The 25461-nt window shown below is 40.8% G+C and overlaps 1 protein-coding gene across 8 annotated transcripts in view; it reads right to left on the reverse strand.

Moving 5' to 3' along the window:
* The window catches only part of FRMD5 (FERM domain containing 5), a 368456-nt gene that overhangs the window by 67408 nt on the left and 275587 nt on the right, over positions 1-25461 (reverse strand). For 4 of the 8 annotated variants that reach the window (XM_053595088.1, XM_053595087.1, XM_053595089.1 and 1 more), the window contains exon 1: positions 5326-5468. The exons of the other annotated variants lie outside the window; for them this stretch is intronic. In XM_053595088.1, the coding sequence (XP_053451063.1) occupies positions 5326-5460 (135 nt within the window). In that variant the 5' untranslated portion in view covers positions 5461-5468. Of the gene's footprint in view, positions 1-5325; positions 5469-25461 lie in introns of those variants that run through there. 8 annotated transcript variants of the gene reach the window in all.

Below are 25461 nucleotides of genomic sequence, written 5' to 3' on the forward strand. Positions count from 1 at the left end.
TCACGGGAAGGAACACATTGCTTTGCTTCCAGGAAGGTCTCTAACTGGGTCCTTGCCATTGGAAAGGGAATTAAAAGCTCAATATTGGAAAAGACTAATCATTACACATCCTTAATTATACTGATGTGAACTTCGCAGCCAAGTTATTTTTAGGAAGTTGATGCTGAAAACACTTCCATGCTCCTGGACTTATGTGGAATAAGATTTAGGATGTTTTTAGCATCTGGAAATTATCAAATGCCTTTCTATAGCCAAGTTCCGCATGTCTCTAGGGCTTCCCCTCGGAGTTTTTCTGATGCTTTATCCATCTAAAATACATCTTGACACCTGGCTAAAATGCCCCTGGACCTTAAGGTCAGCCCCTCAGATCAATGGGTGATACACGATAAGATAAGATTGATACCTGTCTCAGCATTGTCATGCGTCTGGTTCCTCAGGGGTGAACTCAATAGAGATAGAGGTTAGCCTGTGGGACATTTAGTAAGAAGTGCTCTTGGCATCAACATCCATGGAAGACTGGGGAAGAAACTGGAGTGGGTAGAGGAAGAAGCCAAGCAGAGCTGTAGGCTGAGTGTTGACTTGGTTGAACCACGGGGAGCCCTGATGTGAGAATGGTCCTTCAGAGTTGTTGCAAGTTGAGTCAAGGTATCCAAGCCTTTCATATGCTTTCCTTGAGCAGCCACTGAAAGTACATCACTGTCAACAGCACCCCTCAGGGACATGAGTGGAATGTCAAAGTCCATCAGCTCACCCTTGACAGAAACTCAAAATCAGAACTGCCATTTTCTAAGAGCTTATCATGTGCAAAGCATTCTACAAGCATTACCTTAAGGCTAACAACAATTTCACAAGGAAGGTTTCTATTAGCCTCATCTTAAAAAGAGAAACTAAGGCATAGTAAAGTTAAATGGCATGCCTAAGACTATACAACCAGCAGGTGGGACTCAAACCCAGGACTGCCTTGCTGCAAAGCTCACATTCTTTCGAAATGCTAAACTCTCATCCTTTGATTTTCTCAGATGGTGCCTGCAGAAGCAACCAACTGCTCCATATTTCTACATAGCTTTAGATGGCTTTATAATCCTCTGACTATAAGCACAAATGTGCAGCTATGCACACATATGTACAGCCCATTACTTGAATTCCTTTCTGAACTCTTTGAATTCCTTACACCTAGGTGCTATTGGCCTGCTTCAACCAAAAAACCACTCCTGTTGAAAACAGTACAGACAACGGGCTTCTGTCTGAGGACACACAAAGGAGGAAATCCTAAAAATCTAATAGAAACCAGTAACTTAATAATATTTGAAAATTTCAAAGAAATAAACAGCATTTAAAGCCAGATTTCTTTTTTTTTTTTTAAGAGTTTTATTTTTTGATCAGAAAACTTCCAAATTTCTATATTCTGGAGATTGGATATCAGCTGCCAACCAATCCCAAATGTCCCTGATTGGGGCTCTGATGAGAGGTTTATTAATCTTGCTCTTCTTTGGACACTCCAGGTTTCCCTAATCTTCAGGATGACATGTATGGGCCAAAGGGAGTCATCATGTGGGACAGGAAATCTGCTGCCTCAGCAAAAAGGAGCATCATTGCCAAGTTTATTTAGCCCTATGAGTTTTTCTCCCCAGGTGGAGTATTGTTGGTCTCTGGGGTGCTCTTCCTAATTTGTTCTTACTTAGAAAGGTATGCAGCATTGGACCATGGAAGATGCAGACTCAATGGAACAGGCTCTGGAACAGCCTCCTCAGTATACTCAAATCATCTCCATACTCTGAGAAAGAATTCTTTTGGGGCCCTATTACTAATACACGTTCTTTCTGCCCAGGGAGGCTCTAGAGGTGAGGAATACTGGGATGATTCCCTCAACCGCCCATTAACAAGAGGGCAAACCTTCTTTTTGGACAGGGAAGAACCTCTCTCAAATTACAATGAGAGGGTATATGTTGTAACAGAAGTATTAACAAGGTACAAGGATAGTCTGGTGGGAAAGAGACTATAAGACAGATTCCACTGGGGGTGATTTAAAAATTGAGTCTTGAAGGATGCATATGAGCTTTATGGCCTAGGAGTGGAAAAGAAGCAAAGGGAACAGCATGTACAGACATATTCTAGGTACAAGGAATGGTAGACAAGGGCTGGATGGTGAAGGGCTGTATATGCTGAGGCTGGTTTTGAACTCCTGGCCTCAAGTGATCCTCCTGCCTCAGCCTCCCAAAGTGCTGAAATTCCAGGTATAAGTCAGTACATGGCTAGGGCTGGAAAGATTTTAAGTAGGAAAGACTTGTGTAGATTTCATGTTGGTGGAGGAGGAATGGAAGACAGAGTAGAAGCCGGGAAACCAGCTAGGAAATCATTGTAACAATCCAGTGGAGCTCTAATGGGTGATAAGATAATGCAATGAAGATTAAAATGTGACAGATTCATATTTTAAAGATCTTGAAAAAATAATACTTCGTTTTATATGGAATCAGAAAAAATCTCGAATAGCCAAAACATTACTGAGCAATAAAAACACAGCAGGAGGAATCACGCTACCAGACCTGAGACTGTACTATAAATCCATAGTGATCAAAATAGCATGGTACTGGCACAAAGACAGAGAAGTAGATGTCTGGAACAGAATAGAGAACCAAGAGATTAATCCAGCTACTTACCATTATCTGATCTTTGACAAGCCAATTAACAACATTCAGTGGGGGAAAGATTCCCTATTTAACAAATGGTGCTGGGTGAACTGGCTGGCAACCTGTAGAACATTGAAACTGGACCCACACCTTTCACCATTAACTAAGATAGACTCTCACTGGATTAAAGATTTAAACTTAAGACATGAAACTATAAAAATACTTGAAGAAAGTGCAGGGAAAACTTTTGAAGGAATCGGCCTGGGTGAATATTTTATGAGGAGGACTCCCAGGGCAATTGAAGCAGTATCAAAAATACACTACTGGGACCTGATCAAACTAAAAAGCTTCTGCACAGCCAAGAACATAGTGAATAAAGCAAGCAGACAGCCCTCAGAATGGGAGAAAATATTTGCAGGTTATACCACTGGTAAAGGTTTAATAACCAGAATCCACAGAGAACTCAAACATATTAACAAGAAAAGAACAAGTCATCCCATCTCAGGGTGGGCAAGAGACTTGAAGAGAAACTTCTCTAAAGAAGACAGATGCACGATCTACAAACACGTGAAAAAAAGCTCATCATCCTTAATCATCAGAGAAATGCAAATCAAAACTACTTTGAGATATCACCTAACCCCAGTAAGAGTAGCCCACATAACAAAATCCCCAAACCAGAGATGCTGGCGTGGATGTGGAGAAAAGAGCACCCTTCTACACTGCTGGTGGGAATGCACACTAATACATTCCTTCTGGAAGGATGTTTGGAGAATACTTAGAGACCTAAAAATAGACCTGCCATCGATCCTATAATTCCTTTACTAGGTTTATACCCAGAACACCAAAAATCACAATATAACAAAGACATCTGTACCAGGATGTTTCTTGCAGCCCAATGCATAATTGCTAAGTCATGGAAGAAGCCCAAGTGCCCATCGACCCACGAATGGACTAGCAAATTGTGGTACATGTATACCATGGAATATTATGCAGCCTTAAAGAAAGATGGAGATTTTACCTCTTTCATGTTTACATGGATGGAGCTGGAACATATTCTTCTTAGCAAAGTATCTCAGGAATGGAAGAAAAAGTATCCAGTGTACTCAACCCTACTATGAAGCTAATGTATAGCTTTCATATGAAGGCTATAACCCAACTATAGCACAAGACTATGAGGAAAGGGCCAAGGGAGGGGAAGGGGGGGAAGTTGGGGTGAAGGGAGGGTAATCGGTAGGGCCATACCTACGGTGCATCTTAGAATGGGTACAGGCGAAACTTACTAAAGGCAGAATACAAATGTCTACATACAATAACTAAGAAAATGCCATGAAGGCTACGTTGAACAGTTTGATGAGAATATTTCAGATTGTATATGAAACCAACACATTGTAAACCTTGATTGCACTAATGTACACAGCTATGATTTAACAATAAAAAAAATAAAATGTGACATATTAAATATTTAGGTGGCAAAATAAATAGTATTAAGTGACCAATCTGAAGAGGGTAATGAGTGAGGGAGGACAATTTCCACAATTTCAATCCAGCCTGCAGGGTAGGAGAATGGGGTGAAAGGCTGTCTTTAAATTGAATGTTATCACTGTGACTTTAATAAATAGGCCACTAATTCTTTTAAGGCTCTGACTACTAAGTTAATTAAGGAAATAATTAAGATTTCTTAGATCAGTCATTACATTGATTATTCTGTTTTGGCAAATCCTATGATTTAAAGTAATGTTTGTTAGAATACATTCCCCTCTTATAGATACCAAGGTTGAAGTCAATTACCAAATATAGAAATCATGTTTGTATAAAACAAGACTTGTGCATTTCTTTAAAGCATTTTTTAGATGTTCTCTGATCTTCCACAGCATTCTGGGCACACTCTCTCAATATGTGGTATCTGCCTCTCAATATGTTGTAATTATCTATCAATTTGTCATGGAGGACTGGGTGAATGAGACAGGGACCTTGTCTTACTCCTTCTGGTATGCCAGGCACTCAAGAAATGTATCTTGACTGAAGAAAAGCTATGTAAATAAAAGTTGTAAATTAACATTCTAAGTGTTCCTTTCCCAGACTTGCTGGAAGAACTGAAACTAATTCTGCACAAGGCCTGCTCCTGTGGACTCAGTTGAGTCTCAATGCTAACTTCAAGTGGTATACTGGTGGTCATTTTCTCTACAGAGAGAGTCAATTTCAGATGAGACGTGTGCATTTTTTTAAAGCATGTTTTAGATGTTCTCTGAGCTTCCACAGCATTCTGGGCACATTCTCTCAATATGTGGTATGGTGGTCAATTTCTCTACAAAGAGAGTCAATTTCAGACATGAGATAAATCTGAAGAGTTAGCCCATGGGCAGTTGTGGTGGCAGTATTTTCTCATGTCTAAAATTCTTATTCAAGAAATATATTAGAAGAGGGCTTAGAGAGATTAAAGATGGCGGCCGAGTAACAGCTTCCCTGCAACTGGGAACAGCAAGTCTGGGAGACAAGACTCCAGGCATCTCTGGCCGGTGAGATCTGCCTATAATCATCCCTTTGAGGATACAGAGAGCCAGCAAGGGACTTCTGGACCCCAAGAGGAGGACAAAAACAGTGGGAAACTGGCAAGTGGTTGCGTGTGTTCGATCGACCTAATCACGCCGGCAACCGTAAGTACAAGCAACAGTGAGACTGCAAACCGGAAAGGCCTTACCTGTGAATTGCTTTGGTGTTCTTGGACTTGGCACTCAGTTAACTGCCTTGGGGAGAGCTTGAGCAGGAGTGTAGAGAACTTTGGGCATTGTCTGGGGCCCCAGACTGAGCCACTGAGCTGGGCGCAGGAAGCCATTGTGAAAGAACTGCTCTGGCAAGCTCCGCCCTCAGGGTCTCAGAGCAAGGATTGGGCGGGTCAAAGTAATGACTGAGCAGCCTAAAGGCGGGGACTGAGCTGCCTTACAACCTTTATCCTTAGGGGCAGAGTGAGACGGTTTTGGCACACTGGAGCCTTGGGCTGTTGCCCTGGGTAGAGTGCCGTGATGTCACAGCTCATAGCAACCTCAAACTCCTGGGCTGAGTGCCGCTCAGACCTCCATAAGAGCTGTGCAGCCACCCGCGACCAGTGACCCGCACTCACTGGGCCTCCACATTCCCTGACCAGGAACTGCGGAGCCACGCAACCCTGCATCCTCCCTCCTGTGTCCTCCCAGCTTCCACACTAGCCTGTTCATCTGGACAGGGACTCTGGTAGCTGCATAACCTTTGGAGCCCTCCCTGCCTCTGAGCAGAGCTCTTCTCCTGGCCAGAGACTGCTGGAGCCTTGGGCTCTCTGTGCCAAAGTCACTGGGCGCCTGGCACTCCCAGAATCGTGCGCACCACCCGCAGCCCTGTTGCTGGATCTGGGTGTGTCACAAACCGGAGCTGCTTCCACAATCAGAACTCACTAGCTAGAGCAGCCCCAGAGGAACTACACAGGGTCACTCCCTACAAAGATCCAGCAACAATAGAGTGATCCCGCTGGGGTCTAATCTTGGAGAGACACCTCCCCAACTCTGAGGACGGCCAGAGGCAATGGTGAAAAATAATCATGAGATGAAATCAACAGAAAAACTCTGGCAATATGAATAATAGGGGTAGATCAACTCCCCCAAGGATCAATGGGGCAGAAACAGCACAAGACCCCATGCACAAACAAATAGCTGAGATGTCAGAAATTGAATTCAGGATCTGGATAGCAAGTAAGATCGAATTAGAATTCCAAAAGTTATCTCAAGAATTCAATGGATTCAAAGACTAAATGACCAAAGATTTTGACACATTGAGACAAGAAGTTGCATCCCTCAAAGATCTGAGAAACACAGTAGAATCCCTTAGTAACAGAATGGAGCAAGCAGAAGAAAGGATTTCTGACATCGAAGACAAAGCTTTTGATGCTCCCAAAACCTCAAAGAAGAAGAGAAATGGAAAGCAAAAACAGACCACTCTCTCAGAGAGCTCTTGGATAATTTGAAGAAAACCAATATTCGTCTTATAGGGATCCCCAAAAGTGACGAAGTGGCTTCACAAGGAACAGAGTCTCTTCTCCATGAGATTATGAAGGAGAACTTTCCAGACATGCCAAGAGATTCTGAAATTCAGATAGCACACAGTTTCAGAACTCCAGGACAACTCAACCCAAATAAGATATCCCCCAGACACATCATAATCAATTTCACTAAAGTTAATATGAAGGAGAAAATTCTGAAAGCTGCCAGACGAAAGAAAACCATTACCTACAAGGGGAAGAATATCAGAATAACTGCAGATCTCTCTGCTGAAAGCTTTCAAGCTAGAAGAGGATGGTCATTGACTTTTAATCTCCTAAAGCAAAATAACTTTCAACCCAGGATCCTGTACCCAGCTAAACTGAGTTTCATTTATGATGGAGAAATTAAATACTTCAATGACATTCACATGTTGAAGAAATTTGCGATAACTAAACCAGCTCTCCAGGATATTCTCAGACCTATCCTCCATAAAGACCAGCGTAATCCTCCACCACAAAAGTAAACTCACCCAGAAAATTTTTATCAAATTCCAACTTCCACAGTCGCAAAAGGATTAAAAATGTCCACTGGACTTTCCAAAGGCTTATCAAAACTCTCAATTAATGTGAATGGTTTAAACTGTCCTCTAAAGAGGCACAGGTTGGCTGACTGGATACAAAAACTCAAGCCAAATATCTGCTGCATACAAGAATCTCATCTTACATTAAAAGACAAGTATAGACTCAAGGTGAAGGAATGGTCATCTATATTCCAGGCAAATGGAAAGCAGAAAAAAGAAGGCGTTGCAATCCTGTTCACAGACGCAATAGGCTTTAAACCAACCAAAATAATTAAGGATAAGGATGGACACTTCATATTTGCTAAAGGTAATACTCAATATGATGAGATCTCTATTATTAATATTTATGCACCCAACCACAACGCACCTCAATTTATAAAAGAAACTCTAACAGACATGAGCAAGTCAATTTCCTCCACTTCCATAGTAGTTGGAGATTTTAACACCCCTTTAGCAGTGCTGGATAGATCCTCCAAAAAGAAGCTAAGCAAAGAAATTTTAGATTTAAACTCAACCATTCAACATCTGGACTTAACGGACATCTACAGAACATTTCATCCCAAAAAAACTGAATACACATTCTTCTCATCAGCCCACAGAACATACTCCAAAATTGACCACATCCTAGGCCACAAATCTAACCTCAGCAAATTTTAAAAAATAGAAATTATTCCTTGCATCTTCTCAGACCATCATGAAATAAAAGTTGAACTCAATAACAACAGGAACCTGCATACCCATACAAGAACATGGAAGCTAAACAACCTTCTGCTGAAGGATAGATGGGTTATAGATGAGATTAAGAAGGAAATCACCAAATTTTTGGAACTAAACAACAATCAAGACACGAATTACCAGAACCTCTGGGATACTGCAAAGGCAGTCCTAAGAGGGAAATTTATAGCACTGCAAGCCTTCCTTAAGAAAACGAAAAGAGAGGAAGTTAATAACTTAATGGGACATCTCAAGCAACTGGAGAAGGAAGAACACTCCAACCCCAAACCCAGCAGAAGAAAAGAAATAACCAAAATCAGAGCAGAGCTAAATGAAATTGAAAACAAAAGAATTATACAACAGATCAATAAATCCAAAAGCTGGTTTTTTGAGAAGATCAATATAGATATAAACCTTTGGCCAACCTAACCAGGAAAAAAAGAGTAAAATCTCTAATTTCATCAATCAGAAATGGTAAAGATGAAATAACAACAGACCCCTTTGAAATTCAAAAATTCCTTAACAAATACTACAAGAAACTCTACTCTCAGAAATACGAAAATCTGAAAGAAATCGACCAATACCTGGAAGCACGCCACCTACCAAGACTTAGCCAGAACGAAGTGGAAATGTTGAACAGGCCTATATCAAGTTCTGAAATAGCATCAGCTATACAAAATCTCCCTAAAAAGAAAAGCCCAGGACCAGATGGCTTTACGTCAGAATTCTACCAAACATTTAAAGAAGAACTAGTACCTATACTACTAAACCTCTTCCAAAATACAGAAAAAGAAGGAATATTACCCAGCACATTCTATGAAGCAAACATCACCTTGATCCCCAAACCAGGGAAAGACCCAACAAGAAAAGAAAATTATAGACCAATATCACTAATGAATATAGATGCTAAAATACTCAATAAGATCCTAACAAACAGAATCCAACAACACATCAAAAAAATTATACACCATGACCAAGTCGGATTTATCCCAGGGTCTCAAGGCTGGTTCAATATACGTAAATCTATAAATGTAATTCAACACATAAACAAACTTAAAAATAAAGACCATATGATTCTTTCAATTGATGCAGAAAAAGCTTTTGATAATATCCAGCATCCCTGCATGATCAGAGCACTTAAGAAAACTGGTATAGAAGGGACATTTCTTAAACTAATAGAGGCCATCTACAGCAAACCTACAGCCAATATCGTATTGAATGGAGTTAAATTGAAATTATTTCCACTTAGATCAGGAACCAGGCAAGGTTGCCCATTGTCTCCATTGCTCTTTAACATTGTCATGGAAGTTTTAGCCATTGCAATTAGGGAAGAAAAGGCGATCAAGGGTATCCACATAGGGTCAGAAGAGATCAAACTTTCATTCTTCGCAGATGATATGATCGTGTATCTGGAAAACACTAGGGATTCTACTACAAAACTTTTAGAAGTGATCAAGGAATATAGCAATGTCTCAGGCTACAAAATCAACACCCATAAATCTGTAGCCTTTATATATACCAACAATAACCAAGCCGAACAAACAGTCAAGGACTCTATTCCTTTCACAGTAGTGCCAAAGAAGATGAAATATTTGGGAGTATACCTAACAAAGGATGGGAAAGATCTCTACAAAGAGAACTATGTAACTCTAAGAAAAGCAATAGCCGAAGATGTTAACAGATGGAAAAACATACCATGCTCATGGCTGGGAATCAACATTGTTAAAATGTCCACACTGCCCAAAGCAATATATAATTTTAATGCAATTCCTATTAAAGCTCCATTGTCATACTTTAAAGATCTTGAAAAAATAATACTTTGTTTTATATGGAATCAGAAAAAACCTCGAATAGCCAAAACATTACTGAGCAATAAAAACAAAGCAGGAGGAATCACGCTACCAGACCTGAGACTGTACTATAAATCCATAGTGATCAAAACAGCATGGTACTGGCACAAAAGCAGAGAAGTAGATGTCTGGAACAGAATAGAGAACCAAGAGATGGATCCAGCTACTTACCGTCATCTGATCTTTAACAAGCCAATTAAAAACATTCAGTGGGGGAAAGATTCCCTATTTAACAAATGGTGCTGGGTGAACTGGCTGGCAACCTGTAGAAAACTGAAACTGGACCCACACTTTTCACCATTAACTAAGATAGACTCTCACTGGATTAAAGATTTAAACTTAAGACATGAAACTATAAAAATACTTGAAGAAAGTGCAGGGAAAACTCTTGAAGGAATCGGCCTGGATGAATATTTTATGATGAGGACTCCCAAGGCAATTGAAGCAGTATCAAAAATACACTACTGGGACCTGATCAAACTAAAAAGCTTCTGCACAGCCAAGAACATAGTGAGTAAAGCAAGCAGACAGCCCTCAGAATGGGAGAAAATATTTGCAGGTTATACCTCCGATAAAGGTCTAATAACCAGAATCCACAGAGAACTCAAACGTATTAACAAGAAAAGAACACATGACCCCATCTCAGGGTGGGCAAGGGACCTGAAGAGAAACTTCTCTAAAGAAGACTGACATAAGATCTACAAATACATGAAAAAAAGCTCATCATCCTTAATCATCAGAGAAATGCAAATCAAAACTACTCTGAGATATCACCTAACCCCAGTAAGAGTAGCCCACATAACAAAATCCCAAAACCAGAAATGTTGGCGTGGATGCGGAGAAAAGGGCACACTTCTACACTGCTGGTGGGAATGCCCACTAATACGTTCCTTCTGGAAGGACGTTTGGAGAACACTTAGAGACCTAAAAATAGACCTGCCATTCGATCCTATAATTCCTTTACTAGGTTTATACCCAGAAGACCAAAAATCACAATATAACAAAGACATCTGTACCAGAATGTTTATTGCAGCCCAATTCATAATTGCTAAGTCATGGAAGAAGCCCAAGTGCCCATCGATCCACGACTGGATTAATAAATTGTGGTATATGTACACCATGGAATATTATGCAGCCTTAAAGAAAGATGGAGACTTTACCTCTTTCATGTTTACATGGATAGAGCTGGAACATACTCTTCTTAGCAAAGTATCTCAGGAATGGAAGAAAAAGTATCCAATGTACTCAGCCCTACTATGAAGCTAAATTATAGCTTTCACATGAAGGCTATAACCCAACTATAGCACAAGACTATGGGGAAAGGGCCAAGGAAGGGGAAGGGAGGGGGGAGGTTTTGTAGAGGGAGGGTGATGGGTGGGGCCACATCTATGGTGCATCTTAGAATGGGTACAGGCGATTGCACTAACGTACACAGCTATGATTTAACAAAAAAAAAAAAAAAAATAGAAGAGGGCTTAGAGAAGCAGTCACCCAGGTAGGACAAGGGTCCTTGGCTGGGGACAGTCCTGCCGTGGTAAAAAAAAAAAAAGAAAAAAGAAATATATTAAGAACATTACTGATGCTCCTATTTATTGTCAAATTAACCATTACAGATGCAAAATGTTTTTTTGTTTTCTTTTGTTTGTTTTTTTGTTTTTTCTGAGACAGAGTCTTACTTTGTCACCCTTGGTTGTAGTGTCATGGCATCATAGCTCACAGCAACCTCAAATTCTTCGGCTCAAGTGATTCTCTTGCCTCAGTTTCCTAAGTAGCTGGGACCACAGGAGCCTGCCACAATGCCCTGAGACAGGGTCTGGCTCTGGCTCAGTCTGGTCTTGAACTCTTGAGCTCAAGCAATCCATCCGCCTCGGCCTCCCAGAGTGCTAAAAATGTTTTCATTTCAAATTGAATCTCAAAAGCTTCATTTGCATTTTCTTTAATTTAGGGATATTATTAGAAAAAGCCACGCTTACTGATACAGGGGTACAGGGAGAGGAAAGTATGCTTCAGCTTTGGTTCTGAGTTGAATTAAATATTTTAAGTTAATCATCTCTGATCTGTCATTAGGGGATTTGCACATATGCTTTTTACAAATTATTGCTTCTAGGAATTCATAATTTAAGAATGCGTGAAGGTCAAGAATATGGAATTTCAACTAATATCTGGAATGATGGCCTCAAAGACAAGAGGCCTCAGACATTTGCCTCCTCCCTCTTCTAGGGCAATCTAGTACAAGGCCTACTGCTGAGATGTAGACTTTTCCAAAAGCAGCAACACTGAAACTCATCATGAGTTTTAACAACTTGCTTTTCAGAGTCTATGGGGCTTTGAAAGTCTAAATTTAGGTTTGCTTAAAGGAATGGCTATGCTTTAGAAAACAGATTTTGTAGAGGTCTTTATAACCTTCTTTTCTTCCCCAAGAAAGCATTTAACCTTACTCATCTGGAACAATAGAAGGAAGGAAAGAAGAGATGGGGAGCAGACCCGCATTAGTACTTAGTGATGTCTTAGTCTTTTTTTTTTTTTTTATTAAATCATAACTGTATACAATGATATGATTATGGGGCATCATACACTCACTTCATAAACCATTGGACACATTTTTATCACAGTGGTTAACATAGCCTTTCCGGCGTTATCTCAGTTACTGTGCCAAAACATTTACATTCTACATTTACCAAGTTTCGCAAATACCCCTGTAATATGCACCACAGGTGTGATCCCACCGATTCCCCTCCCTCTACCCACCCCCCCCTTTCCCACTTCCCCCTATTGTTAAGTTGTAGCTGGGTTATAGCTTTCATGTGAGAGTCCCAAATTAGTTTCATAGTAGGGCTGTGTACATTGGGTATTTTTTCTTCCATTCTTGGGATACTTTACTAAGAAGAATATGTTCCAGCTCCATCCATGTAAACATGAAAGAGGTAAAGTCTCCATCTTTCTTGTGATGTCTTAGTTTTAAATGTTTATACTGAACTGAAATTTTTGTTAATTATTAATGACAACATATATATATATAAGACAAAATATGAGTCATTAGTAATTAGGTATTAATAATAACAACACACAGTATACTTTCATGAATAATACTGTTCCATAAAAGAGAATACTTTGATATTAAGGATGAAGGAGACCCAAAACTGTAAGACCATGGACCAACACTTTAAATGCACCTCTGTCCTGGGTGAAATAGTGTCCCTCAAAGTTCATGTCCACCCAGAACCTTAAAATGTGACCCTATTTGCAAATAAGGACTTTGCAGAATTAGTTAAGAAGAGGTCACACTGGATTACAGTGAGCCCTAAATCCAGACTGGTGTCCTTATAAGGCGTGTGGAGACTTGAGCACACACAAGAAAGACGGCTATATGAAGATGGAGCTGAGTTTGGAGTGAAACCATCACAAAGCAGGAAATGCCAAGGATTGCCAGCAACCACTAGAAGCTTGGAAGAGGCAAGGAAAGAGTCTTCCCTGGAGAATTCAAAGGGAAAAATGGCCCTACTGGCCCCTTGACTTCGAACTTCTATCCAGCACTGTGAGAGAATACATTGTTGTTGTTTCAAGCCAGTTTGTCACTGTTACAACAGCCCTAGAAAACAAATCCAACTGCCCTTTCAGACTAAAGTCTTTTATGCATGAAGTCTTTCCTTTCCGTATCTGGCCTCTCTTCCTACTCCAAGCAAACTACAGACTTCTTCACACTGCACTTGGCCTCTCCATGACTGATCATTCACTTATTTTTTCAACTCCCTGTCCTATTGGCCATTCCCTCCCTTAGTCTACTGTCAGTTGTTTATAACAGAATATCTAAAACTGGGCATTTATAAATAAAAGGAATTTATTTCTAATAGTTACGGAGGTTGGGAATTCCAAGGGTTAAGGGGCCACACATGGTGAAAGCCTTCTTGCTGGTGGCACAGGGCATCACATGGCGAGGGGGTAAGTATGTTAATGTGCTGTGTTCAGATCTATCTCTCCAAGACACCAGTTTCACTCTCATGGTAACTCTTCATCCCATTGATCCATAAATCGACTAATCCATTCATGAGGGCATGATTCAATCTCCTCTTAAAGGCTCCACCTCTCAACACTTGCCACACTGGGGTATAAGTTTCAACACAAAGTTTTATAGGAGACACATATTCAAGCCATAACACTCCCCTCCCTATTTCTAAGCTGCCACTTACAAATTGTTTTTGGCAAATTTGGCCACTTGACATTCCCCAAGCAATCTCCATATTCCACACCTCTGTGCCTTCAGGCATTCTATTGCCTCTGCCTGGACTATTGTCTTTATCTTTATGTGCAAAAATTCTAAAAGACTTCAACCCTTAGACCAGCTTTGTACTGACTCCGTGTAATAGTCTATTTCCAACTAGAATTAATTTTTCATTTATTTGTATAAAGGTCAGTAGGAAAGTTGTGAGAATTATCATGGTCCATTATTTCACTTCCAGGAAACACAGTCAATAACATCCTTTCTGCTTCACCTGTGCAAGTTTCAACTTACTCAGCTTATCAGTGTTGCTGGGAGGGCTTCATTTGTTTCTGTCTGTGCGGATTTTACCTTTCTTGACTTTTGTGTATCTCAAACTTTCATAATGACCAAAACTTTCATATTATTTTATCATTATAATATTCCTTTTTTTACTCCTAAGCTCCATAAGTTCCTTGAGGACAAGGGCTATCTTATTTGCCTATTTTAGTAGTTCTCAAGCACACATGCAGATTTTCTTAAATCCTTATGGCATGAACTGCGTATAAACGTGTTTTTAGCATTGAATGGGGCCTTGTGTTATTTAATGGTTTCATATATGTATGTTTAGCCTCCCAACATTTAAATTCCCCAGCACACAGTGGGGTACAAAAAGAGAATTCAATGAACTAGCTCCAAAATTATATCCTCAAAGCTCAGAGGTTTTAAGGGCTCTTTGTTGACAAACCTAAAATCTCAGGTACTTCAAAAAAAAAAATAATATTTTTCCATAGTAAATGCTCGATGAACCAAGAATTAATTTTCATCATTTAAAACTGAGATGCTTCCTGGAAAAGAGATAAACATCCAGAAAGTTACAGAGTCTGTCCCATCCATGGTTAAGGGGTCAGCCAGAGATTTGGGCAGAATTTATGCACAGAATTTGAGGCTCTCCTGTCTGCCTCTCTCCTTTCTAGGATTTTCCTCATCACCTCATATCTGTTGTGGTTGTCCCAAATTCTGACTCTGTGGGTTTCCAACAGTTTTAACTGTCCCTTAAAATAAAAGCCATAAAAGAATGGGAGACTCACCCTTTCTTTCTTACAAGAGTAGATATTACTTATTACTCTTACTTAAATATTACTTATTACTCTTCTGCCATTTCTTTCTTACAAGAGTAGATACTATACTTAGTTTCTGCCTGCTTTTTTATTATGTTCTGGTGGCATTAGGTGGTTCCTTTTTATCTTTTATTCAACATCCACAGTTATCTATGGGAGAGCTGGTTCAACAGGAAGTGCTTGGCCATTACAGAAGCAGAAACTTTCTTCATTAAAAATTTTGGGTGGCACCTGTGGCTCAAAGGAGTAGGGCGCTGGCCCTGTATACTGGAGGTGGCGGGTTCAAATCCGACCCTGGCCAAAAACTACAAAAAAAAAAAAAAAAGAAAGAAAGAAATGTTTTTCTGTTGTGAGCTATGATGGCACGGCATTCTACTGAGAGTGACAAAGTGAGACAATGTCTCAAAAGAAGTTTTTTTGATGTCAGTTTTTTTTCAAATTAGAATTTTTTCTGAACCCAAAGAACTAGAAAGAGTATTAAACAAAAGCCAAAGACATAATTGGTTGTAAGCAGAGGAGAACTGATTTAAATCGCTACTCAGGAAGTCTTAATTTATTTTTTTAATATGAAATTACTTCTACCTGTTACATTAGACTATCACTATGATGGAAGTGGGTACAGTGTGTCTGAACCTTTCTACACCTGGCATGTGCCCCTCCTAAAGCTGTGAGGACACTCCTACAGAAAACATAATGCAACTTCATGGACACACGACCACATGTATCAATTCTAAATGTACTCAAGTTTAAGGTGGCCTTTGTGAAGATTTCTTTATTTTTGTTTTTACAGTTACAGCTTTCAATGGGTATGAAGATTTCTTAGGGAAATGGATAGGAGGGCACACCTGTACCACGCAGAGTAAAACTTTCCTCCAGATCCTTTTAAAACATCTTCCCCAAAGTCTCACTTCCTCTGGCAGCTACCCACATCTCTCCTCCTCTCACATCTCCTCTTCCAGTCCTAACCAGCCCCCTTGTGCTCTTCAGGTTTTTTTTTAAAGGCAAAGTTCTTTATTGCTCCTAATCTGCAGCTACGTCCATTTCTCTGCTCATCACAACCAAGGCAGAATAGTTGAGCTATGCAAGCACAGTATTCTTCTTCCTTATGGTGTGAAGGGGTGTATATGTGAGTACATGTGCAGCATGGCTGTAAATACTTATAATTTAGTAGCTATCTTCTGTCATATTTATATATTCATATATATGTGGAAATAAAAGGAAGAAAAGGGATGTGCTTCAGAATGGCAGAGTCTGAGTATTAACTATGTGCCAGGCACTTTACACATATTTACACATGTTATTTCTAATTCTCTCCATTTTTCAGATGAGAAAGTTCTGGCTCAGAGCCATGGTTCATTCTCTTTCTACTCCAACACGCAGCCTCAGGGGTATCTGTAATATATTAATGTAAAATGCATTAGAAAATAAGAAGATATGTCTGGGAGTATTGGGGGAGAGGACAGGGAGCAGACGGTTGGGTTGTCTTGTGCTCAGGAGAGACGATTTGGGGGCTGGGGTGGTTGAGAGAAGGGGTTTAATGGCAGATTTCTGCTGGATGGAGCAGGTGGGCTCCTGGGATGGAAGGGGGTCTTCAACTTCATCCTCTTCTCTTCCCCCTTTACCATACATGGTGGTCACAAGGCCACTTCTCTGTTCCTCAAACACTTCAAGCTCATTTTTCAAGATAGACACATTCCAAATGATGACCTGGTTAATTTATTTACCAAAATTAATTAAAGTAGATACTTTGGAAGTCTCATAGGCAATTTCGGTCTTTATAGCTCTAGGTAACACTATTTCAAGCATTAAACTACTTCTCTTGGCTTACCCGTAAGCTAGTAAAGTACAGGCTTTGAATTTCCAAATACCTTGTCAATTGCAGTGAGCTAGTTTAAAAGAAAACCTATAGAAATAACTATTTTTAAAGTTATTATTTAGTAGAATTTAACGAATACATGTATTTAAGTAACTTCTGTTTTATTGTATGCTATCCTTTAAAGTCTAAATTTCCTGGCATAAATGTCTGTAATGGTTTACTATTAGCCAGCATTACCCAGGGGTGGCTGCTGGATATTTACCTTGGATCTGAGAGTATGTGGGAAGAATTTTACCTAGGAAATATATTAGTGGAGGATTACAAAAAGCTGACTAAAAAAACTTCCATTTATATTGTGTCCCAAACTCCGTATCATCTCAATTTCATGCTGATAACTTTAAGTGAGGCAAAAATTGACAGATAAATTATCTTCCTGTAGAGTTTGTATATTGTTTTAGAGAAAGGAATTTATTTAAAAAATTCATTTGAAATTCCTAATTAAATTTTAAAGTGATGGTTTTTATGATCCCTGGTTTTAAGGAGGTTGCAAAGAACAGGAAAGCATGAGAAACAAAAAGAAGAATGAACAAAGCAAGAAAGAAGATGGAAAAGGAGGCAAGGGGCTGAGTAGTTGCCTCACCAACCAAGGCAGTGACATTGGAAAGGCAGAGAGAAATGCCACACCCAGGGACAGAGTACAGCTGAACTTTATATCAGGTAGAGAGCAGAGTCCTAGGGAAGATTAAGTTTTTTGTTGTTGTTGTTTTTTCAGACAGAACCCCAAGCTGTTACCCTGGGTAGAGCCCCGTGGCATCACAGCTCACAGCAACCTCCAACTCCTGGGCTCAAGCGATTCTCCTGCCTCAGCCTCCCAAGTAGCTGGGACTACAGGCACCCGCCACAACACCTGGCTATTTTTTTTTTGGTTGCAGCCGTCATTGTTTGGTGGGTCTGGGCTGGATTTGAACCCACCAGCTCAGGTGCATGTGGATGGTGCCTTAGCCACTTGAGCCACAGGCGCCAAGTCGAAAGATTTACTTTTAATAAATTCAATTTCCCTTATTACTGAGGCAGAGGCAGCTGAGATACATGCAAATTAGCAGAGAACTCAAACCCTACATTTCAGACTCCTCCAGTACTTAAAACCTTTTACCTCAGATGTTAGGTAAAGGTAACAAGTAAAATTGATGATTTTTAAATGTTATCATGGGGCTTATTCTCCCATAGATGGAGATTATGAATAAGATGGGTGGGGAGGGAAGAAGCAAGCAAGCTAATGTTGGCTGAGTGCTAACTACATGTCAGGCATTGTACTCTTTAATCATCACAACAGCCTCATGAGATAGGTACCATCATCATGTCCATTTAACAGACGGAAAAATCAAAGCACAGAGAAGGTAAGCAACTCTTGCTCAGCAAGTGACTTAGCTAGGACTTGAACCCAAGTAGTTTAACTACAGAACCTGAATATATATAATCATTGTGCCATATGGCATTTTCTAAAGTAACAAAAAATACCTAAGTTGATAGGATAAAAGGGATTCAAAGTGTACTGTCCTCTCACACCTGGCTGCTGCCTGGGAACTCTGTTAGGATATAGTGATAGAAGTCCTGAGTCCTCTTCAGTCCTCCGCCACCCACCATTATTTTTAAACAAAGGGAGAAAAAGAAAAACCTTCCTGAAGCCATCCTTTCTTCTAAATTCAAGTTTGAACAAGTTAAAAAATTAAAAATCTGCTTGGATTTTTGACACATTCCATTATATTAAAATTTCTATTAAATGTCAAATATTCACTAAGGGGCACATTTCAGTAATTTAGTGGTTGAATCATGAAGCAATTATGAACCTTACTTCTAAAGCAGTTTCCATAAAGAGGGTGTAATTTTTTTCAAAGTATGTATAAATACACACACACCAATACTCCCTCTATCTATATATCTTCAAGCCAAGTTCCCATTTTTTCAGGTTCTATTTATATGCAGGCAGTTCTAAGAATTCTCAGAAAAGGACAGGCCCATACTGTCCCCTCACTAACATTTCTCAGAGCAAAAGCCTCATCCATTTTACAGGCATGACCTACTTAGAGAGCTCCGATTATGTGCTAAGTCACATGTGAATCTAAGGGCCTTGCTAGGTTGCAAATGAGATGAAATGAAAATGACCAAAATGTTCAGAGTCAGCCACCTTAGTTTCTCTTTCCTATTTGCTATCTGTCCATAGCTCATTAGATTCAAATCACATTTTTATGAATAAAAATCTAGAATTTGGGAACCTCTTCCTGGGACACTTCTCCTGCATCACAGCACTACAGGCCAAAGCAGCAGCAAGCAGGGCACGGGGCTCCCTGGAGAGCAGGCAAAGCCCAGAGGGAAAGAACTCAGCAAGGCTCACAGAAGGGCACCTCAGGCACCCAAGTTTACTATTTTGATGGCCTGTGTGGATGACTGGGAAAGGCCTTGTGAAACCTTTGCAAGGCTCCCTGACATCCCCAGTGATGATGCAAGCTCCCAACTTCCTCCTTCCACTCAATCCCATCTACTTCCATCTATACTCATTGTTTATGTGAGTTTCCCTTCATAACAGGATGGACTTTCCATTCCTTTTTAAATCAGTCTTAGGGTCCTCCTAACTTTCTACCAGTGCTGTAATTATTCATAAACACATTCTATTCCAACTAAACTGTAAAATCCGTTCAGGTAGGATCCAAATCCAATTTCCTTTTCTGGAACTCATGGAGCCTTGCTGAGTAGATGCTCAAAAAATATTGAATTAGGCCGGGCACAGTGGCTCACGTCTGTAATCCTAGCACTCTGGGAGGCCAAGGCAGGTGGATAGCCTGAGCTCAGCAGCTCAAGACCCTGTCTCCATCCAAAACAGAAAAACTAGTTGGGCATTGTGGCAGGCACCTATGGTCACAGCTACTCAGGAGGCTAAGGCAAGAGAATCATTTAAGCCCAAGAGTTTGAGGTTGCCGTGAGCTATGACACCATAGTACTCTACCTCAAGGTGACCAAAAAAAAAAAAAAAAAATGAATTAGACAAATCATCCTAGAATCCAGTCTCTGAAAATCCTATGAAGCTCAGGATTAGATACGAGCCTCCAAATCTCCAAATATTCCATCTGGGCTGGATGCAGTGGCTCACACCTGTAATCCTAGCACTTTGGGAAGCCAAGCCAAGAGGAATGCTTGAAGCCAGCAGTTAGAGACTAGCTTGATCAACAGTGCAAGACTCCAGCTTTACAAAAAATATTTTAAAAATTAGCTGGCTGTGGTGGTGTGCATTTATAGTTGCAGCTACTCAGGAGGCTAAGCGAGGAGGAGTGCTTGAAACCAAGAGTTTGAGGCTTTAGCAAGTTATGATCATGCCATTGCACTCTAGCCCAGGTGACAGAGCTAGATTCTGTCTCAAATAAATAAATAAATAAATAAATATTCATTCTTTGTACAACGCTAGGACATCCTTGCCTGTGACAACAACCTTCAGATTCTCAAATGGTTTTCTCTGCCTTGCTCAACTTGCTAGAGTTGTATCATTCCGCACATGCCGATGGTGTTTTCTGTAAGTCTGCTTTGCGTACTCACCAGTGTCCCAAAGGTGAAGCAGTCTGATTAAGCAATGACTGTTTAAACACACATTAATCATGCATTAGGAGTCCTAAATTGAAAAGCACATTACCAGGAAAATACTTTGGACACAAGGCATCCATTTCAGGCAGAAGTGATCATTCACGTCCTGCTGTGTACATATTTGGAAAGTAAGTGCACTTCAGGGAGCTCTGTTTACTTAAAAAAAAAAATAAAAGGATGAAAGAGGAAAAGAAGACATTTGCATGCTGCATGGAGACTCCATGGCTTGGGAAGAGCACTTGTCAGCCTTCCAGGAGCATTGGCACCTGCTCTGGTCATTATGACAGATGACCCGCTCCATACCAGAATGCCTTAGCTGCTCTAACTGCTTCCTTTTCAGTGTGCAGGAGGCTACAGGATTGTCCTACACTGCCTCTGGGCAGGCTCTGGCTAAAATCTTGAGCCTCCCCTGCTTCTAGCAGAGATACTGGCGGGTTGGTACAGCCTCTGAAGAAACCCTCAGGTCTCTGGTATAGAGGCCATGTGTGTTAGGTGTGCTTCTGCAGAATGGGGAGACCGAACCAAGGAGGGATATGTGCCTTCTTTAATAAGATCGTAATTTCTCATTTTCCTCAAGAAAAATGGGAGCAAGTCATTGTCTGGGGAGGAAACTGACTTCACACTTTAAAACATGCATTCACCCAGATAAACAGCCATGTTGAAACCACACTAGGATGAAAGCTGATCACAGGTCCTTGAGAATGGTGATTCTGCAGCCTCTCTCAGCTAACTCAGGTATGCTTAGACAAACACACACAGACACACACTCCTCTGGGCAGGGGTACATTAAAAGAGACATTAGTGAGCCTCACTTAACCTCTGTGTCACTTGCAGCTGCCAAGTGACACAGGCAGAGCGCTCCTGTTTAAAGGATTTGAATCCCCAGAGTGAGTGCAGCTTAGGGCCTGGCATCCTGAGATGATGAAGAAAACTTAGACAATAGGGGACAGCTTGGACGTCCTTGCCTGTGACAGCAATCTTCAGATTCTCAAATGGTTTTCTCTGCCTTGCACGGCTGTTTTAATAACCAGAGAGAAGCTGGGCATTTAACAGTTGAATGCCTCCCTCACCATCATTCTAGTACTTTGATTACAGGCAAAGTGATTTTTTTTTTTTTTGAGACACAGTCTCACTTTATCGCCCTCGGGAGAGTGCCGGGAGTCACAGCTCACAGCAACCTCCAACTCCTGGGCTTAGGCTTTTTTTTTCTTTTTTTCTTTTTTGAGACAGAGTCTTACTCTATTGCTCAGGCTAAAGTGCTGTTGGCATCAGCTTAGCTCACAGCAACCTCAAATTCCTGGGCTCAAGCAATTGTCTTGCCTCAGCCTTCCAAGTAGCTGGGAGTATAGAGCCCAGCACAATGCTTGCTAATTTTTCTATTTTTAGTAGAGACAGAGTTTCCCTTTTGTTTAGGCTGATTTTGAATTCCTGAGTTCAAGCAATCCACTTGCCTTGGACTCCCAAAATGCTATGATTATAGGTGTGAGCCTCACCTAGACAAAGTGATATTTATTTATTTTTCTTCTTCTTTTTTTTTTTTTTTGTAGAGACAGAGTTTCTGGCCCTTGGTAGAGTGCCGTGGCGTCACACAGCTCACAGCAACCTCCAACTCCTGGGCTTAGGCGATTCTCCTGCCTCAGCCTCCCGAGTAGCTGGGACTACAGGCGCCCGCCACAACGCCCGGCTATTTTTGTTGTTGTTGTTGTTGTTGCAGTTTGGCCGGGGCTGGGTTTGAACCCGCCACCCTCGGTATATGGGGCCGGCGCCCTGCTCACTGAGCCACAGGCGCCGCCCTTCTTCTTCTTTTTTTATTGTTGGGCAATCATTAAGGGTCCAAAGAGCCAGATTACACTGCTTGCATTTGCTGGGTAAAGTTCCTCTTATAATAGTGTCCCATCCCCAAAAGCCGTGTCACACACTGTGGCCCCACACTCCCCTCCCTCATTCCCTCTTTCTGCTCCCCCATTCCCCACCCCACCACCATGTACTAGCATTAATTGTCCTCATATCAGAGTTGAGTACATTGGATTCTTGCTTCCCTATTCTTGTAATGCTTTACTTAGAAGAATGTATTTCAACTCCATCCAAATTAATATAAAAGATATAAAGTCACCATCTTTTTTAGTGGCTGAATAGTATTCCATGATATACATATGCCACAGCTTATCAATCAATTCCTGGATTGGTGGGCATTTAGGTTGTTTCCACAATTTGGCAATTATAAACTGACAGGTAAAAGATGGAAAGTGGACCCACGCCTTTCCATACTCACTAAAATTGATTCAAGATGGATAAAAGATCTAAATCCTAAGGCATGAATCAATAAAAATCCTCGAAGAAAATGTGGGGAAAACACTTGAAGGTATCAGCCCAGGGAAAGACTTTATGAAGAAAACTCCAGTGGCAATTGCAACAACAACAAAATCAAACAACTGGGACGTAATTAAACTGAATAGCTTCTGTACAGCTAAGGAAACAACAACCAAAGCAAATAGACAACCATCAGAATGGGAACAGATAATTTCATATTATGAATTGGACAAAAGCTTGATAACTAGGATATACAAAGTGATTTTTAGGATAGGGATATACAGTTTTCTTTATGATGCCCTTCATATAAATAGAGGTTGAGTAATCTTGGTTTCTTGCCTTTAAACATGGTATAAAACCAGATAACAAAATTCAGAAGGGAAGTCCCAAAGATTTAGAGAAGACAATCATCTTATAAATGTGTAGTAGTATGATTATGCACAAGGAGAAAAAGACCAGAAGGAAATAAGAGCAAGTGATGATATCAATGTACTAAAGGGCTAAAACAAGAGAGTTTTTGTCTTGGTTTCTAAAAGTTCAATAATGTGTTATCTTTTATAATGAAACATATTTTTTATATCTGCAAAATTCATCTATTTTGGCTCGGCACCAGCGGCTCAAGCAGCTAGGGCACCAGCCACATACGCCTGAGTTGGCGGGTTCAAATCCAGCCTGGGCCTGCCAAACAACATTGATGGCTGCAACCAAAAAAAGAATAGCCGGGCGTTGTGGCGGGCACCTGTAGTTCCAGCTACTTGGGAGGCGGAGGCAGGAGACTCGCTTAAGCCCAGGAGTTGGAGGTTGCTGTGAGCTGTGATGCCACAGCATTCTACCCAGAGTGGCAGCTTGAGGCTCTGTCTCAAAAAAAAAAAAAATTCATCTATTTTGCTTTCATCGTTATTTTTAATTGACACATAATTGTACATATTTATGGGGTACAGTGTGGTATTTCAATACATGCACACAATATGTAATGATCAAATCAGGATAATTAGCACATCCATCACCTCAAACATTTGTGTTATGAATATAAAATCCATTCTTCTAGCTACTTGAAAATACACAATAAATCTTTGTTACTTGTAGTCACCCCAGAGTGCTACAGAACACTAGGAATGTAATGACAAACATTTTATAAATGAAGTAATTCTTGATGCTTTTAAACTTCAAATACAAAAAACGTCTGTGCTCTGGAACATTACATACAGATTGTTGAATTTTCCATACCAGATGAGATGTGTGTGAAAGCACCTCATACACATTAAAGTTGCATAAATAATTAGATATTATTGCCCTTCAATGCTTTTGAGTATTAGACTGTTGTGTTAACAAACTAATTAGAATGGCTTGTTTGTTGTGGTGACGGATAGTAAGACTAAGGGACAATTCATATACCATCAACCAAAAACACCCTTATACTAAAAAAGGACTTACCCACCACTTCTTCAGAAATAAAGGAGCACTAACCCATTTCCAATACTACTCTGGCCAGGGCTCTCCCTCACCTCGACTGGAAGGCTGACCTTGCTAAGGGGCACACCCTTCTGGGCCTGCATCTGTATGTGCATCTGTGTGTGTGTTTCAGAGTTGCTATGTGTGTCCCATGTGTCAAACTGCCACAGTGTCCCATCTAAGCTGAACAAGTGGCTCTCCCAGGAGGGGTAAAAGTCAAACAACAATCTGCTCAGCACAGTGAGCAACTTCCTCACCAAGTGGGAAAATCTGGACCTGCCCCACATAATCACGCCCCACAGAAGCAAAGGCTGCACTAAATATACACTCCAAATACATTAGATCAGGGAGCCGAAGCAACACCAGCATATGTGCTCAGGCTGATGTTCTGTTATATGGACTAGTTAACTGGAATAAAATGAATATTCTCTACCACAGCTCATTTGGACTTTATACAGTTTTTAACGATTTCACCTAGTATCACTTCAGTACTTATGTAACTACTCTATATAACTCTGCCAGCATGGAGGGAATGAAATCTCCTTATCAGGGTATTGCAAACCAGTAACACCTCAGCAGACAGCCTCTCTCCGTGCGCTGCTGCATTCTGGACAGTCTGGGAGCAGGGCCATCACGCAGAGGGAACCCTTGGGTGACTGAGGCTTCAGTGCGTAGACTCGCTTCCAGGAAGGAGCCCTGCCCTTTCTTGAGATTTCTCAAGAAAATGTTACATGAAAATAAAGGGAGCCTGCAGCCCGACTCAGAGGCTGCTGAAGGCAGCCTTGCTGGAACCCTAGGACAATCTGCCCAGGAAGGAAAGTGAGTAAGAGAAGACGGGGACAGAGATGAAAGTAGTTTGTTTCGTTCGTTGAGGAAAACTGTAGAAGAAAGCAGAATGAAGGCGAAAAAGGGCAGCTGAGAAAGAGGTTAAATCTGAAGAAGTTATCTCAATTAGGATGACAGGCCTCTGCCCACCGCTGCTGAGGGACCCCAGGAGCCAGGGGCTAGACCTTGAAAAGTTCCAGTGAGGATATATCCTGGGGCCCTAAGAATGACTTTCTCCTCTCTTTTTTAGAGATGGGGCCTCACTCTGTCACTCAGGCTGGAGTGCAGGGGCACGATCAGAGTTCAGTACAGCCTTAAACTCCTGGGCTCAGGT

Source organism: Nycticebus coucang, chromosome 6 (genome assembly GCF_027406575.1).
Source record: "Nycticebus coucang isolate mNycCou1 chromosome 6, mNycCou1.pri, whole genome shotgun sequence".
Lineage (NCBI taxonomy): Eukaryota > Metazoa > Chordata > Mammalia > Primates > Lorisidae > Nycticebus > Nycticebus coucang.